An 18,435-nucleotide genomic window follows, 5' to 3' on the forward strand; every position below is an offset into this window, starting at 1 on the left:
CGCAGCCAAAACGCTGGCATAAAGTATGCCAGCGCTGCTGAAACCGGGTGGAATCTGCAGTAAACACAGCGTTGAAATAGGGAGGCCTAACACAGTATGTTAGGTAAAAAAAATACAATGTCTATCCATTCAGCCTATTTTCCCCCCACTGTTGATCCAGAGAAAGGCAAAAAGCCCCAATGAGGTAGAATGTTCCCGCTCTGTTCTAAAGTCTTTGACAGCTTCAGGCACCTGCAGGCTGTGAGAAGTAATAAGGAGTCTGAGGAAGTTTGGTTGGCAGTTCTGTCTTTACAACCCCTTTAACCCATTAGGGACCAGACTGTTTTGTACCCTAAGACACTTTTTAGGGATTTTACCCATGTGGTGGTTTTACTGCCCTATTCTTTCTCCTTCAGCTACCAAAATTATTTTTGCTGAGTTTTTTTTTCCCGTGACATATAGGGTTATTTTTTTTTAAATATCTTTTTCACTACCTTTTTTCAGTTTTATTGGGGTTAAAAAGCTTAAAAAAATATTTTTTAAAGATGTATAGTTTTTTTCTTAAATTAGCATATTTACGCTAAAATAAAGTATGGGAACGGGTTGCTCACTTTGTTTCGGATGTTTTTCTATATAATTTGTATGGTTTTAGATTACAGGGCGCATACGGCAACGGTTTTGGTTCGTGTCGGTTTTGGGTCATTTTCTTTTTTATGTATATGTTTTTATTTTACTCTGTAGTTTTTTTTTTAACTTATTCCTGCAACTATTTTTTTACTATCTATGCCCCCCATGACGTCATATAAGACCTCTGGGGGTCATTTACATGGTCTTTTATTTTAATTACACACTTTTCCACTGTAGCTGGGAGCCCCTCGGGTACAGGGGAAAACTTCCTCTGTAGTGACAATAGTCCCTGGCAGAGCTGATCAGGATCTGCAAGGACCCTGCAGCTCTGCTCTGTCAGGGGGACCCAGCAACCACGTGATCGTGGGGCGTGTTGTAGAAGAAACACTTACACTTTCACTTCTTAGTACATAGCGCTCATTGAGTGCTCTGTACCTAGGAAAAGAGAAGGCAGAAGCAGTTAAAAACCACTTTTCCCTTCTCCTCCGGGTTCTCAGCTGTTAATTACAGCTGAGTACCTGACCTGCTCCTGCTTGATTGCAGGGGTAGAGGCTTTAATCCCGCTCCGTATTTCTGCTATTGGCCGGCATTAAAGCCAAGGATCAAGCGTCGTAAATTTACCGCACTTGGTCCTTAAGGGGTTAAGAGAAGAAGCAATTCTAGGCATTTGCGATGTTCTACTATTATGAGTTGGACATATCAGTGACTCGGTTGCTACTTAGTCATAAGTAAGTCAGTGAGCAATAGAATTTCCTCTAGGGAAATGATGACAGAGAGACCTGGAATGCAGTCTGCATTCTCTTGTGCTTAAAGTCTAGTAAAGCTCCCCAAACATGCTATTGTGAACACAAAGGTAGTGAGTTCTTTTATCTGAAGCAGCCCGCCCGTCAGTGAAAGAGAATGGTTAGACAAATAGAAAAAAACACAATGTAACAATAAAACGTATCAGGCCTCCTTCAGACAAGAGTATTTTTATTCCATATTTGGTCCATAATTTGCAGACCACTAATGTAGATCTATGCATCTATTTACGTGGCTGTATTATCACAGCTGTGGTTTAACAATGCCTTACCATTTATACTTACCCACATTACCCATTTCTTGACCATGGCTCATTGATGGTCCTGTGTCCGGGTCACATTCTGCAGTTCTGGGGTCCCCACTTTCAAAAAATCATAACTTTTTTATTTTTCAAGTGACACATCTACATGAGGGCGGGATGAGTTATATTTTTCAATGGTACCAATGTTTCTAAGCGGGTCGAAATGGCAGAAAACTGCAATTGCATTTTTACGGCGTCCATGGTACAGTAGAAATGACATGTCTTCATTCTGTGGATCAATACGGTTACAATGAAACCAAATTTATATATATATTTTTTTAAATACAGTAATACTTAAAAACAGGAAATCTTTTAAAAATGTTTTTAATTGCTTTCCACTTCCATTATTTGACCCCCGTAATTCTTTTTTCATCGATGGGGATGTGTTCTTCTTTTGTTCTTCCCTAACTGCCTAAACAAATTAATAAGGAAAACAAATGGGGGATATGTTATAGTTTGCAGGCTGCTATACATATAAAAAATTACTTTTTTATATGTATAGCAGCCTGCAAACTATTTAAATTGACTTTTTTATTACCTCTAACTAGGGCTTATTTTGGAGCAGGGCTTATATTTTAAAGCATTGTGAAAAATCATGCTGCATTCTCAAAAATCCTGAAAAATCACACTAGGTCTTATTCCCAGGTTAGGTCTTATTTTCAGGGGGAAAATATATATTATATATATATAATATGTATAAAAACTATCAAATCTTTAAGTCTCCTTCTCCTACTGGCAGTTCAGATCAGAGTTGACTTAGGGACCTTTCACAGGGGATGGAGTTACGCCACAGGTCTCGCTGCAGATTTTGATGCAGAATTGCAGATGGGTTTTAGGCTAATATCAATTCTGCATCAAAATCTACAGACTATTAGAAAGCAATACGGATTAAATAAATGTAAAATAAACATAATTACAAAATTGAGTACTATCAACTTTGGACTTTGCATCAGGCTGTACAGGCTGTCACAACTGCAGCAGGGGATCGTGATGTTCTCCCATTGTTCTCAATTGAGCCGGCGGCTCCGGCCCCATTGACATCAATGGGAGAAGATCGCAATGCTTTACCACTGCTGTGATAGCTGTGGCAGAGGATTCCTTCGTCCCCGTGGGCAGTCCCTTCATCACTGAACACTGTGACAGCACTGTCAGAGTGTTTATTGATGAGGGGACTCCCTATGGCAAGGTTTTGCGCGGTAGGGGTGTTTGAATTATAAGCCCTACCATGAAAATAAAAAATAAACAATACATCACGTTAGAGGTGCTGTCATCTCCGGCGCGTCTTCTTCCAGGTCCCCGGGACTCTTCTTCAGCATCTCTTCTGGCTGGGGATTGAGCGCTGTGACCAATCAGAGGCAGAGCTCAACCATTTAGTCAGTCATTTTTTATACATGCGTTTAGCGTTTCGTTTTCACAGACCTATACATCCGTCTTTATTTATTCCATGTGAAATTGCACCTGATATTTGCATGTGTAAGAAATGCCCCCTTTAATTTCCCCTCCCCTGGTTTTATTCTTGTCACATGTTCTAATATAGTGCCTCCCCAGCAAATACAGAGGAAGGGGTTCCACAGCCCCAAAACCTGTCTACTTATGCTGGTTTCAATGAAACAGAGAATTTGAACTAATTCTCTGATGCCTTATGCCTTTCTAAGACGGTCACGCCTATATGGGGTTTTTTTTTGACTATTGACCGACAGAATCATATCTTCATGGCAGTTGGAGGCACTTTTTGGCCATTTTTCCCTATTGACTTTAATGGTGAAACCACAAGCACCATGTACAGAGAACCACAGTAAACCCCTGTGTACAACATATGTACTTTCAGTTAATGGATGACATTCACATGTTAACCAGTATTACTTTTACCATTCATGGTAAAGCATGGATGATGATAACAACTGAGTATTATATTCAGCAAAGTGTGAACATGCCTCAGGAATGTATTAGTCTCCTTGGTTTATGTAACTACTGGTATGGATTGATTGGGATTACCACCGGCACTATAACCTACAACAATGAAATATACAGTTACACTAGTGAGCGTCACAGGGCTGCAGATGTATCTCCTATTCCATGTTGACCAATAAAGGAGTTGTACATGCAGGAACCAATGCTGTCATCCGGGCTGTAATTCTGCAGACGTGCCATGCCAGGCTCGTAGATAGATATCAAATAAAAAAGCTGCTTTTCTACTTGGAGATTATATGAGGTTGCTGGGCTAGTGCACGTCTACACGGTAGTAATCCAGCCGCTCCAACCTATTGTATCATATTTATAAACATGACATTACATCATTATTACATATCATTCCATTTGTACCTTAACCGTTTTGTTACCAGGAACTACTCATTGCATGTCCCTCATTAACAAGTACAAATTCACTATTTGGAATGCTGCACTCTAGCGTCTATCCATACTATATATCTATATGCTGCCCATGCAGAGTTAGGAATTTGGGGTGCTGCTGACAGCTTCTGCAGCCTCTGTAAGGCTAGGGCTACATGACAACTTTGGTCACAATGTTGCATTGGAAAGATTGCAACTAACGAATGTCAAGGTGGTTGCGTTGCGGATGCAAGTGTTGCGCAACAACAAAAATCCGAGCCTGTTGAGTTAATGATTGCAAGCTGAACATGACTTTTCCAGCACGGAGCAGAATGTAATTTGGTTGTTTTTCATAAGACAAATCTAAAATAGTTGGGAAACAGCAAGTTGTGTACAAATCACACACAATTTTTTGGTTGAGACTTGATTCTATGTGACCAATGTTGTCATACAGCTCCAGTGTAATTGACTCACCCCCTAAGGGGTTAAAATTGATGTGAAGATGTACTGGAGAAATGCACTAAAAACTGCACCATAATTATTGCATGGGCCAAATTTTGCACCAAATTTTGGGGCAACAAAGCTGAGCATGCTAACTAGACTGATTGGGAGTTATGAAAGCCCTGATATAAAAAGGTCTGTGAGAAGATGGTGCACAAAGCTTGTGAGAAAGAAGTCAGTGAGGCAGAGAAAGCAGAGGTGCGGAGATGCAGGAATGAGTGTGTGAAAGCTGCCTGGGTGCAGAGAGGAGCAGAATCATCGGACATCAGCAGAAATGCATGAAGAGGAGTGGGGAGTAACGCCCAGTGAACACTGCGGCATCACATTGGGTTGGTAGTAGTGACAACTCCTGCACAATAGAACCGTAAGTGAGGCTGGCCTCATAAGGGACAATGGGTGTGCACATCAGGAAGGGTTAAGAGATAGTCAGCAGGCTTGCTGTGTTAATGGACTGAGTTATTTGTTAGCAAGGGAAGAGTCAAATGTTGCCTGGGGTATCACGCAGGCCTTGAAGAGACATTATGGGACTGTTTACCCCTAAGGAGAAGCTGTGCATTCTATTCTGTACGCTGTAGCTCTCTGAGATGGTACTGCCTTTAGCCAAGTGTTATTGATATTCTTCACAAAGCTATTACAGATTGCTCAGGTAATACTAAGGTATTATTATTCCTACGTTGTAGTTAATAGTAGGGAGTGCTTCAGCACTCGAACAGTTACATTGTTTAATTATTATCATTCTGCTGCTCACTTTCATTTTTTGTGTTTTTAAATAAACACTATACACTGGTTACTGGGAAGGCAGAGCCTAATAGGCTGAGTTACATGGCAGACAGGGAATCCTTTATCAGGCTTCCAGTTGCTATGGAAACCCATTGGTACTTTGCAATCACCTTGTGGGGTGCCAATGGGTGACCCAAAAAAGCCTCCCCCCCTGTCATCTGCTTACATGCTGCAGTTGCTATTGATTGTGACATCTAAGGAGTTAAACTGCCAGGATCTGAGGTTTCTCCATTCCTGGCTGTTACAGCAGGAGCCTGGTTGTCAGAAGTCAGCCAAGCCACCGCCTTAAAAAGATGTATATGCAGGTCTAAAGCTCATTAGTGAGGTCAGTAAGAAGGTGTATTGCGATCTCCAAGGGGTTAAAATCAGGTTATGAGCTCCTATTAAAGTTACGGCATACTCTGTATTCGCATTCCTACGGCATGAGGTACGTTCTACTTGGATGTAAGTACACATATTTTGGAAATGGTTGCACCGTGTTCCCTGTATGCAGCAATTTCAGTGATGACTAGTTTGTACTTCAATGGATTAGTGACACAAATGCCAGAAAAATATTTGTCACCATGATCACCACTTTGCCACTTACATATCAGCAGTTCCGAAAACCCCAAGAAATATTTACTGCACAAGCCTATGTGGGAACGAGACGCTCGCTATACACTGTCCAATTTAGCGTTACTTGCATCATGTTTCATAGATGGACGGAAAGATTGGAAAAACTGACAATAACGGAAAGTAGACTGGTTATTAAGCCTGCTTGTACTGCAGGTGAAGGCACCTTTACATGGGACTGACGGTGGAGGAATGTCCAAGAGCCGTCCTACCAACTACCGCTCCTGTGCTTTCACACAGGAGCAATAGTCCTTTGGCGAATGAAGGTGGAGTGCGCTAAAGATCTCTTCCGGCCGCCTGCCTCTATTCACTCTAAACAGGCGTATTAGCGCATGATCTGGGGGAGGGAGGTGGGGGGTTGACTTTTAAAGCTTTGTGCAAGGTACGGTAAAGGTACCTTTAGGCTGGGTTCACACAGGGCGGATTTGCCCTAGTTTTGCCGCAGTTTTTCCGTTGCGGCAAAACTGCTTCAAAGGTTAATTTGGGCTTGCGGATTTTTCTGCGGATTTTCGTGCGGAAAAATCCACGTTTTTTTCTGCAGCAGTTTTTAACTTTTTGCCGCGTATTTGGCGCGTATTTGGCTGCATCCATACAGGTCTATGGGCAAAAAAGCGCTGCGGAAAAGACCGTAGAATGGACATGCTGCATCTTTGAAAACCACGCCGCAGTTGCATTTCCGCACTGCGGCTGTGCGGAAAAAATCTGCACTGTGAGAACAGCTTTTTGGCAAATCTCATTTGTGCTGCATTGCACTGCAAATGCAGCGGTTTTGCTGCAGTGCAGATATGCAACGGCAATCCGCGGCAAAACCGCTGCAATTCCGCCCTGTGTGAACCCAGGCTAAGGGCGCTCTCACCTGAGTGGAACTACTCTGCTACAACATTGTGGGATATACCATTCTAGAATTTCGAACCAAAATCCACAGCCTAATTAATCCCCGGTGTTATCAATTTTCCAGCAAAATCAAGCTGCGCAGTGTGCGATTTCGTGCTGATCAGGTGCGCATTTGCACCCCCGCCCCCCAAATAGACTTATAGGATGGCTTTGGTGCACAAAATTAGGTCATGTCACATATATTTTTACATGCGCGAATTTTGTGTGCAAAAATGCATAATGTGAGAGAACCCATTCAAATGCTCGCCTGCAGAAGCCCTTAGGGAGCCTTCTCATAGGGCGCAATCACTGCGGGCGTTCTGCAGCGGAATAGCCACAGCAATCCCACAGGAAATTAGCAATGCGAAGGAGATTTCTCCTCCACGTGGCTTGTCCGCAGCAATTCACTTTGCGGAAATTCCGCAGCGTCCAGCGCCTGTGTGAAGCCGGTTTAAAGGTACCTTTAGTCACTATGTAACCTCATGTGTCAAGCTTTAAAAAAAAAATTCATTTTTCTTTTAGTTATTTCTGTTTCTGGGAAAGAAAGGTGACATCCAATCTAGATAGTTGCCGTTGCAGTTCACAAAATGTTTTAATCCAGCTTTCCTGGAGTCCTGAGTGGCATATTTTTTAGTTGTGCAGTAATACTCAGAAAATAGCTGTATAAGGCCCCTTCACACAGCATACGCGCACTTGCATGTGCCTCCGCTCAACGTATTTGCACACTTAGGGCTTATTCACATGGACATATATCAGTCGGGTTTTCACGACTGGCTGATATATGCTGCCCCTCTCTGCAAGGGGAGGAGGCGAGACGGGACGGGAGCAGTGCACTGAGCTCCCGCCCCCTCTCCGCCCCTCACCATTGTTGGCAATAGGAGGGGAAGGACAGGGCGGAGCTTGGCTATTCTCTGCTTATTATGAGCGCAATTTTTGTGTGTACAGCTGTATTCACACAGGTGAACAAAGTGGGATTTTCACGGTGATGCAATGTGTTTTTTTTTATTAAAAAACACATTGCTTCTGTGAAATTGTGATATATTTATGCACATGAAAGGATCACAAGTGTTTCCCATAGACTTCAATGGGAAAAATCACATAGCATGCGTGTGCCATGCACCTTTTTTTCTACTATGTCCCAAAGGAAACAATGGGGATTCCTCCCACGGGAATGCCCAACAATAGAACATGCTGCGATCATTTTTCTTGGCAAGGAAAAAAAAATCGCTCATGTGAATAAATCCATTCAAAATAATGGATTTCACAGGTTTCTGTGCATCACATTGCACAAAACTTGCACACGTTCCTCGTTTGAGTGACTAAGCCCTAACTAGGCAAATCTTTGGTTCAGGACTCTAGAAAAACGAACAATCCCATATTGCAGACCGGAGGGAGAAACGACTGCAGAGTTTATAACAATTTGGCAAAAAGGCAAATAAAGAACTTAGATTTTTAAACTTTTATGGCGAATGATTTTAAATGTGAAGCAGAACTATTACAGCTGCTGGATGTCGTCCAGGATGAATACATGGACGAAGTATGCAATAAGGTGTCAGATTCCATAATAATCCTCAGATAATTGTGTAAGGTGCTGTGATGGAAAAGAACACCACTCATTAATGTACATTCCTGTTTCTAAGAGAGCATTTACTACACCCTTCCAGTTCTTCCAGTAGCTGTAAGAAGAACTGCAGCCTCTTAGACCTTGTGCAAGTGACAAGCGCAGCTCCAAGTGGAGACACCGCTCCCTCTAGTGGCAGAAGCCCGTCACTGCACATTTAAATACCCAAGGATTTGTGTAAAGTCCCGCCCAGATGGTGTTAGTCGGCGTCTCCCTTTCTGAAGTTTGCAAAGATTTCCTCTCCAACCTCCCCTTATCTTAGTCTGCACGTTGCTTCTCGGTGACTAATAGCACAATAACATTGTCTAAGGATAATATCCATTGAGGGCTGTTTACAAACTCTATGGCGGTTGAATATAAAAAGGAGCAGCAGGGCAGCTGGCAGCATCACAGTCACTTTGGGAGCTCTCAGGAATAACCAGCACTCATCCTCTTCTCAGTGGACTTTGGATTGGGGACATTTAATTTATCAATATTGGAAAACTTTTCTATTCGTTTTGTATCTTTTATAACAATCACATCTACTTTATTATTTATTGATTTTACCTTTTGGAAATTATTATTTTTTATACCTAACAAGAAGATATTCCTCTACATTAACAATGGATCTGGAGATGATTATTTATCTGCTCTTGGCTCTTCTTCAAGGCACCTGTGGAACAGGTACTGAACACAACATATCCCCATGTTATACACTATATTTAATACTATTTATGGTACATGAGTTGGTGTACATTGATAACCTGGCATTAGCCTATTAAATCAGAGATTGTGCTGGGTAGCTAGCAGGAGTTATTCTTGGTTAGATCCTTTTAGTTAAAAAATAGTTGCAAGTCGCAATGAAAAAAATGTCATTCATCAGTTACAACCATGGGCAAATTTATATGACTTGAATAGATCAGTGGGCAGCACTGGTGTTGTGCAGGCAGCATGACCCTGGCACACTATATATTGATTATTACTAGGAATATCTGACTGCTGGGAGGAAGTCTTGTATGCAACCTATGGTCTACTAGGACATGGGATTATCAGTGTATAATCCCTCTCTTGTTATTGCACAGGTGGAATTGCACAAAATGCTATTTCCATGCTCTTTGTGGCTGTGCTTCGGTGATCAGGTGCACAGAGCTCAGGAAGGTCAGGGCAGGCACAATGGCCTTGGTGTGGGTGCTATGGGATGAGCTGCACATTTTAGTTTCAGAAAGTTTTATAAAAGTTGTATCAAAACTTTTTACATAACAGTGCTTCATTCCCCGACACAGGGGGTTTATTAAAGCAGGGCATAACTTAATGAAACAAAGTGGTTAAAACTTTCCCCATAGCTGTGCCTAATTCCCCCACACAGGGGCATATTAAAGCAGGACATAATTTACAGGTTTGAGGTGCACATGTATAGAACACATGGAATCAGCAGCGCTGTAGATCACTGAAGCTGGACGGTAGTGCTGGATATTTGACTCCTGATCATCTAGTCCCATCAATCACACCATAGAGATAGATTAGAGACATGAAGAAGTGAGAAATAGTAGTGTGTGTAGAGAAGAAATAATTGCTAGATGAGTAGGGAAAGAGAGCATCAAGGTTATTTGATACAAAGTAGATAGCCTAGTAAGGTGACAGAGAGACTGAAAAGCAGTAATGGATACAGAGACAAATCACTGGCCACTTATCTACAAATAAAAGTGGTTGGAGAGGCAGAAGTGACTTATAAATTAGTGATATGGAGAGGCCAGAAAGAAGTGTGCTCAGTAGATAAAAGGGAATATATGAATAATACAGCTGATAGAGATGATAGAAAAGTCCACAGACACTTAACTAGTTCTTCATTTTTTGATGTTATATATGATAGTATTAATCAGCATCCAAGCAGTCCAGTAATTATGACAGCCCAGCACTTGTTCCTGGCACAGAAAGAACATATAATCTGGAATCTCATAAAAGCAGAAGGCTGAGCAGATAACCACCTGTCAGACTGATAGTGACATGTTTTATGTTAACATTTCATTCAGCAGCAAGAACAAGTATGTGCTAGATGTCACACTATTGCAGTGAGGATCCTAATTTGTTGGGTTACTGTCAGCTATTACCCCAACTCCATTTACTGCTAGTAGATCATGAGCTCTATTAATTAGCAATGAGAAGATACTGTAATTGCTGCAGTTAGCTTCCTTCTCCCCATCTATGTTGTGTAGTACCCACATATAAAACAATATCATGTATTTGGTGACATGTTTAGTCCTGTCTCTACTATTACCAGGACAGGAATGCACTGCACAACACTAAGCTCCAGCTGGAGTTACATTTCGTATCCTGATGTAGCATTACACTATGACCAAGGTGAGGTCCCATATATGTCACAGCTAACACTATTCATGTTTATTGATCACTGATGATCTGCATTCACCTCTGTGGGTTGTAGTTAATGATATGATTAATCTAATGTCATAAAGTTGACTCAAAATGCATTTCTTAATTACCTGCAGGGTCGAGCAGCACTTTTTCATCCTCTGAAGACTCCTCACTAGCAGAAACTACAGCTACTCATCATTCCTCTGGTGCCCCCTTGAGGCCACGCAGATTTAAACGCTGTTCTTGTTCATCACTCATGGATAAAGAATGTGTCTACTTTTGCCACCTAGATATAATCTGGATAAACACGCCAGAGTAAGTGCTATACTGTTTCAGTTCTTTTTGGCATCTTAAACTGATCTTTTTTGGTATTTTTTTGCATATAAGACTATTTTTATGGAATTACTTTGTAGAGCCAAGAGAAATGTTGGGTACCAGTTATGCATGACTGTAACCACTGATAGGTCAATAAATCTCTGATTACAAGATACAGTTTCCGTGATAACAGTATTTGGCCAGGGTCATATGTAGCTGCACGTTGCGTGTGAGAGACAGGCACGCAGCAATGACATACAACTGTGCAGATGAAGTTTCTTGCTTGGTCTTATGTGCATTATGTTTTTAAATGAAATAAAAAAGTTGTCGTATGGAAAAAAAAATAATTTATGTAATGAGGGAAACACTGGTGTGATTTCACTGTGCTGTGTCATACGTCTTCAGGTTGCTTGACAATTGACGGCAGGTAATGACCATTCGGCACACCCTGTCTGTCCAATTTGTCTGCTTTCTTTCATACTCTAAGAGCTTACTTGGGATATCCTTTTATGGTTGTTTGCTAATCTCACACCTATCCCAGCATTTTGTAGTACTGTAGATGGATTCTCTACAGAGGATTTATGCTAAATGTTCAAAGTCATTAATGGAACTGGAACCAAAGGTTGAAGCTTCTGGGTCCAATGCTAAATCTGTAACAGGGCCATCAATTATAATGCTTTATTCATAGTACTGGGTTCCCTATAATGAAGAAGATAGGCCTTTTTGCAAGTGCATCCTCTGCATTCCCTATAGTTACGCCCCTGCACATGTATAGGACTCCCTACAGAGGCTCATCTGACTTAATTTATATGTGCCAATTACCTAATTTTACTGATATTACTAATAGATCCAAGTGCTTAAATTGAAATATCTTCTGCCCTTGCTGTAATGGAAATGAGCTCCCAGTGCACTGAATTGTGGTGGGCTAGTGCTTACTCACAGGAGCTAATCTGAACAGACCGAGCTACACAAAGTGTATTTTGGACTACATACCTTCTTTAAACAATGCAGTTAAGCTGGAGTCACTGATCATAGCTGTGCTGTAATGGAGCAGAACTAAAAGCAGCCAAGTAGCCAACACCTACGAAAATAAATAGCACTTAAGCATCACCCACAGATAGTGATTTTATATCATTTTTAACCCCACCAATTAATTTCTGTTCTAAACAAACAAGCGCTGAAATAGACTCTTTGTTGCAAACATCTGGGAGCACTGGTGATTGAAGAATTACTAAATGTTCCAAAAAAGTAGCACTGATTTGGGTGCTTATGTTAGCGCTTCACAGTACAAAGTGTGACTAATGGAAGCGCATTGGCCTTGTTATTTGTTGACACATAACTAGAGAGTTTTCAAAAGCAGTAACTATGTATAATGTGCTCGAACGGATAGCGTAATATGCTAAGCTGTAAATATTTGCCTTACTCTTTACCTCTCAGGCATTTACAGTGAAATACTCCTAAACTGTGATTTAAGAACCATTAACAAGCTATTAATTGAAATACAGGTTGCAACCTGTATAACTTGCTGGTATGCCGCTGTGAAACTGAGGCTTGCAGTTTGTGAAATTGTATGTCATTAAATGAGCCGGGAATTAAGGTATTGTGCAAAGGTGACGTGTAGCGTGTAATGTGTGGGAAGTTTCTCTACACACTGACATTTACTTAGTGGCATATGGAGTATGTATTTAAATAGGAAACTAAAATCATATTGATTAACATATGTTGCTGGCTTGGAAACATGTAGACATCAATATTGCTTGCTAGTTAATTATCTAGTCTACTTACATTAATTCCCAACTATATTAGCTGGGAGTCAGCTTGTCTTTATTTATTTATGTCTTTGGTGTGATGTTTTGATACATTCTATTGATACATTGTATTGATACATTCTGTTGCAAAACTAAGATAGTTACATTTTCTCTTACAGGAAAACAGTGCCTTATGGACTCGGGGGTCCTCGCCTGAAACGTTCACTGCAGGACACAAAGACAGAAGAAGTTGTTGAGTCTAGTAGCAGGTGTATCTGTGCCAAGCGTGAGGACAAGAATTGTCTGGACTTCTGCCAAAGTGCTGCAGATCTCAGGTGTGTGCAAATATTTTAAGTCTGAAAAAATGACAGAGCGAGCCCTGAGTACACCTGTAGCAGAGGCTGCCTTTATCTCAGAAGCATGTGTGGAGAAAAGGTGTTCCTTCAATTGTATCTCACAATACTTTGTTTTTCGTACACAGTGTTAAGCCTTCCATAGAAAAAGAATCTCACAAGGCCAAAGTATGCAATGGACTGTTATTGGGAGGACAGTGCGTTCAGAAACTTCATACAGACACTGAAAGGTGAGCAGACTTGATTGTTCTATATGGATGGATTATCAGCTATTTGCAAATGGTATCTTATTTGCATATACATGGCCACCTTGATATGAATGTGTACTGTGACTGTATCATGTGTGCTATGGAATATATCAAAATTCTGCCATGTCTTACGCCCCTTTTACACGGGATGAGAATCTCCTGATTCTCGTTTGCCCGAGCGGGTGAGCTGGTGACGTCATCACCAACTCGTTCACGCTTGGGGAGCCTGTTTCATCTGCATGATTCTCGTGTATTTCTCATGGACTAGTCGTTCAGTGCTTCACGTTCCTACGTGCAAATAACAATCATTGTTATAAAGACTTGCATAAAGGGTCTGACATTGATATGAAGGAATGTTGACATCCAATAGGTGGCGCTGCAGAGGAAGTAATTCGATCTTTCTTATTTGCATAAATTACCTAGAGGAGCTTTCATGGCCTTATAAGTCTCCTAACTCACCTTCTAGGGTGCTCTTCTCGGGGAGAGACTATGCCATCCCACTACCCAACCCCTCTTAGGTGTCTTCACACACTTTTTAGATGCTCTCCTTAAAGAGACACGACACCCTTCCTGACCCAGGTTCTTACGTGAAACTGTGAATGATTAGTGTTAAACTGCATGAGAAGTGAATGAGCCAATTCTGTTTTTTATGCCAGCTGAAACTGAATGATGAGCGAGAACCTTATGATTCTTGTTCATCCCTCAGACGTTGGCTGTGTTTAAACTGAATGATTAGTGTTCAGTTTAACCCATTTGAATGACTTTCTGAACGATGATCGTTCCATCTAAATGGGGCATTAGATTTTGACCATATAACGAAGTCTGAAAATCCTATGTAGAGCTTGGAGTGACAGTTTTGTTGCTTATATGTAAACGGTAGGCCATCTTGGCTTCAATGGCCTCAGTGGTTTGTAATTACTTCCTACAAAGTTGAAAAGAGCTTTTGAGTAACCGATGCATCAGACATAGTCTGGAGGCAGCCGCCATGTCACTAGCGGGTCTGCATTGAGTTATTTGCAAGACAAATAAATATCATCATTTAAGATTTCCCTGATATAATGCATTTTCTGGATAACGCCAATAATGTGGTTTTGCTGGGGGAATCCAGCCACACCCTATGGTCTGAACAACAGGATCATAGGACACCAAGAACCCCCAAAACTCAATATCTTCTCAAGCTACTATACAATGACACCCGTGTTTAGTACTGACAGATTACTAAATTAATATACTAAAACATAAGTCCTAGTTTCCCCCTATGAACTTCTATATGAAAAAATGACCAAAATATGAATTATGGCTGCAAAAGAGTGCAATCCTGCATGTACTCAGCCCGTTCCTATCACATGGTCAGGAGGAAGGTTATGGAGGTGTGTCTGGAACATGTTAAAAGTGTGGTCCAGTGTGTATTTTTGGGGCGCATAGGATTGTGTTGGGGTGTGATCTATTCTCCATCTTGTAATGCATGCAGGATTGAGGGAGTAGAAATAGGTCAACCCCTAGCGGTGTGGCCCATATCTCATGCGGTGAAAGTTCAGTTTGTGTCACACCTCCTGAGACGTTTACACCTATCTTTTAAAGAGCATTTCAGTATTTCTTAGGATTATCTTATTCTTCTAGTGGAAGCATTCAGCTTTGATTTTAGTCTTACAGCTTTGTAGCACCCTTGTGCAATTTTTGCAAAAAGTTAACTGTGCATTAATAAGTATTGCTCTGCAGTGAATGTCAGGACATATCTTAAACCAATCAGCTGCCAGCATGTAGAAGTCTAAAGGTACCTATGCACAGTACGACTACTGGGTGCATAGGTACTCAACAGCCACCCCAGCCGCTACCGCTCTTGAACTTTTACACCGGAGTGATAGTCTGTTAGAGAATGGAGGTGGAGTAGGTCAGAGATCTCTTCAGCCGCTTCATTCAAGGCAAATGGCAGTTGCTTGAGGATTAAGAGACTCCTGTTTACACTGAGCTAGAAGTTGCTCAGTAGTTGTTCCATTTCAGTGACCTGCAACGGAACGACTAGCGGCTACTGAGTGATTTCTTGCTTGGCGGCCTGTCAGAAGCTGTGTATACCCAAGCCGACAGTTGCCCATAATTGCTCATTTGAGTGATTATAATCTGTGCAACTATTGGCCTTTGTAAAATTATTTTAAGGAAAACTACTTTCACCGACCCAAATTTGCCCTATAACATTTAGAATGATACACAGTTCTGTTTTCCAGTGCATGGGCATTGCATCAGAATGGATTGCTGCTGGCAAATGTGGCTTAATGAAGCAGGATTATAGATACATCTGCCTTTGACTTATACATGCATAGCCATTGGGTCTTCAATAATTCCTATTACATAGATGCATACATGCAATAAACTGGATTAACGGGAAAGTTCACATGTGCATTATGATCTCATTGCAATAAATGCAAGATTCCTCCATATAAACTGAAGCACAAAGGTGCATTGAGCTTCGGACTTGTTCACAATGGTGTAAGCGTAAATCGGCAGCGACCAAAATGTGCTTGTGCTAATGTATTTCCCCTGCTCTGGCATGGATTTGTGTGTGCACAAAATCACATGTGTAAATGGGCAGCGAATACACAGTGTGTGTTGTGCACATGTATGCACGCCCATTGATTTCAATGGACGTTTGTGTTGCCCAAATACACATCAATATCGGTCATGCTGCAAAGTTTGTGCGTATAGTCCAATGTGCAAATACGCTCATCTGAATGAGCCCTCAGAGGAATAAAGCTGCTTTCTGTGACAGGGGTTCTGTTTTCCTCTCCATTCGGTAAGCAAGAAAGGGGAATCCCCTGGCCAAATGGACCCGTCTTTTGATGGATCTGAATCGCACTGAATGGACTCCATTGACTATAATGGAATCCATCCAGTTTCTGCTCAGATGTCTGGCATTTTACCGGATGAGAAAAGCTTGTTCTGATGGAAGGTTCTAGTGCAAATGTGAACCCCCCCCTAACCCTATCATTCCAATGATCAGTGAAGGTTCAAGAACACAGAAACTAACTGATTACATCATCTGACATAATGGAAGATATTTAAGTGTCAGCCTTCCCTTTAAAGAAATGATGAGTTTGGAAGAACATTGAAAGTCCATTGAGTGTAACAATTTGTAGCATCAGCTCATATAATTCTAATAATCTACATAACATCAGGAACTGAAATTGTTACAAGTGACAGATATTTTTTTTGTTAAGTCTTTCCATTCTTGCCTTGAAATAAACCCCCAAATCTTGTTTGATTTTACAGAACGGAATCTATCAGAGAAGCCATTAAAAGATCCTATATCTTTGCCAGGCTACTGAAAAAACTTCAAGAGTTGAAAGCTGAGTCGCATCCTTGGGCACATAGAAAACGAGCAATTTGGAAACCCAGAATAACGACGTCCTAGTTGAAGAAGAGGGAACTATCGCCTTCTTTCCACAGTGTGGGAGACATTGCTGTCAGTGAACGAGTTCAATGCGCATATTCTATTTCTCTTGGTGGCTAAGTGCACTTAATTTATAAAGTTTTTAAAGTAGAAGATCTGGAACTTCCATCCAGCTTCAAGATGGACATGTGAGATGGATGAAAGGCAGTAATCCTCGCTGAAACAATGCTGCTGGTTATGAAGATGAATGCCATAGGAACGTTTTTGCCTTCCAACTGAGTTTTCGAACAACCTGCCAAACAACATTCATTGCTACTGACACTGACAGTAAAACACTGGAATATAATATTGAAAGCTACACGCCTTACTCTACATGAAATGCTGCATATGGAGATATGTGCATTGCAGATAGACTATTAAAGTTATGCCATTGTTTAAGGACAGATTACATATCGCATACAAGTCTACCTCAGGTTTACTTCCCCCTACAGGGCTTCCTTCCTGCCTATATTTTAGTTTGTCCTGTGAAAACACCTTATGTCTTATTTCTTGGTTTGATCTTCTTCACTGGAGCTAATCAAATCGTTGACATGCAATAATCCCTGACGTATTTAGTGACTGGTTGGTTTGGACATAGTAAGCAGAGGGCAGCACTGACTGCTACTTACAAGAGCTAAAACTGGGTTTTTTCATGGCAGTTATTTAATCTGCTATCTTTTATCTAAATTTATTATGTGAATATTTTTTAAAAATATTTATATTATTTGTAAAAGGATTATATTTACTGTGTTAAATATACATCTCAATAGGCCATATTGGTCTATGCATGTTTGTTTGTATTTCTGTATGAAAAAGAGCTTTTTGCCTTCAGTAATAATGTTAAAATAAATATTTTGTAACCCCAGAAACAGACTTTGACTTCTTTTTTTCTTTCTTAGAAAGAAAACCAAATGAATAGCTTCAGATAAAATTCACTGTAGTTCCCAAGAGCATAATACTATATACGGTGCTGCTATAGGGCCTTAGAGAGAGGGGTAGGTTGGTTTTATGGCTTATATTATGGGGGTAAGAATCCATACAGGATTCCCATGTTTTTAGGCCCCACAATGTTAGAAAACAAAAAGTAATTTAATCCATGGATCATGGAGAGGAAATGATTGTTGGTGTATAGTGGTGTTAACCAATGTTGGAAAGGAAATGTGCGCAATAATCTAGTCTTCTTCTCTCAGATGGTTGGAGTATGGTGGTGTTAACCAATGTTGGAAAGGAAATGGGGGCAGTAATCTAGTCTTCTTCTCTCAGATGGTTGGAGTATGGTGGTGTTAACCAATGTTGGAAAGGAAATGGGGGCAGTAATCTAGTCTTCTTCTCTCAGATGGTTGGAGTATGGTGGTGTTAACCAATGTTGGAAAGGAAATGCGGGCAGTAATCTAGTCTTCTTCTCTCAGATGGTTGGAGTATGGTGGAGTTAACTGGTTTTGGAAAGGAAATGTGGGCAATAATCTAGGCTTCTTCTCTCAGATGGTTGGAGTGTGGTGGTGTTAACCAATGTTGGAAAGGAAATGCGGGCAGTAATCTAGTCCTCTTCTCTCAGATGGTTGGAGTATGGTGGAG

General features: G+C 41.0%; 1 protein-coding gene across 1 annotated transcript; it reads left to right on the top strand.

The window, feature by feature from the left end:
- Positions 1-8,643: 8,643 nt before the first annotated feature.
- EDN1 (endothelin 1) lies at positions 8,644-17,720 on the top strand. Its single transcript, XM_066579369.1, has 5 exons — positions 8,644-9,086; positions 10,907-11,087; positions 13,015-13,170; positions 13,317-13,418; positions 16,701-17,720. Exons 1-5 carry the CDS (start codon positions 9,026-9,028, stop codon positions 16,840-16,842), a joined length of 642 nt encoding a protein of 213 aa, XP_066435466.1. The 5' UTR covers positions 8,644-9,025; the 3' UTR covers positions 16,843-17,720.
- Positions 17,721-18,435: the final 715 nt, after the last annotated feature.

This window comes from Eleutherodactylus coqui, chromosome 9 (genome assembly GCF_035609145.1).
Source record: "Eleutherodactylus coqui strain aEleCoq1 chromosome 9, aEleCoq1.hap1, whole genome shotgun sequence".
Lineage (NCBI taxonomy): Eukaryota > Metazoa > Chordata > Amphibia > Anura > Eleutherodactylidae > Eleutherodactylus > Eleutherodactylus coqui.

Excerpts from the sequence above, each read along its gene's own strand:
- EDN1 (XM_066579369.1), top strand. The coding sequence starts at position 9,026 with ATGGATCTGGAGATGATTATTTATCTGCTCTTGGCTCTTCTTCAAGGC. Across the intron at positions 13,171-13,316 it reads CAAAGTGCTGCAGATCTCAG|TGTTAAGCCTTCCATAGAAA; the intron begins GTGTGTGCAAAT and ends TTTCGTACACAG. Across the intron at positions 13,419-16,700 it reads CTTCATACAGACACTGAAAG|AACGGAATCTATCAGAGAAG; the intron begins GTGAGCAGACTT and ends TTGATTTTACAG.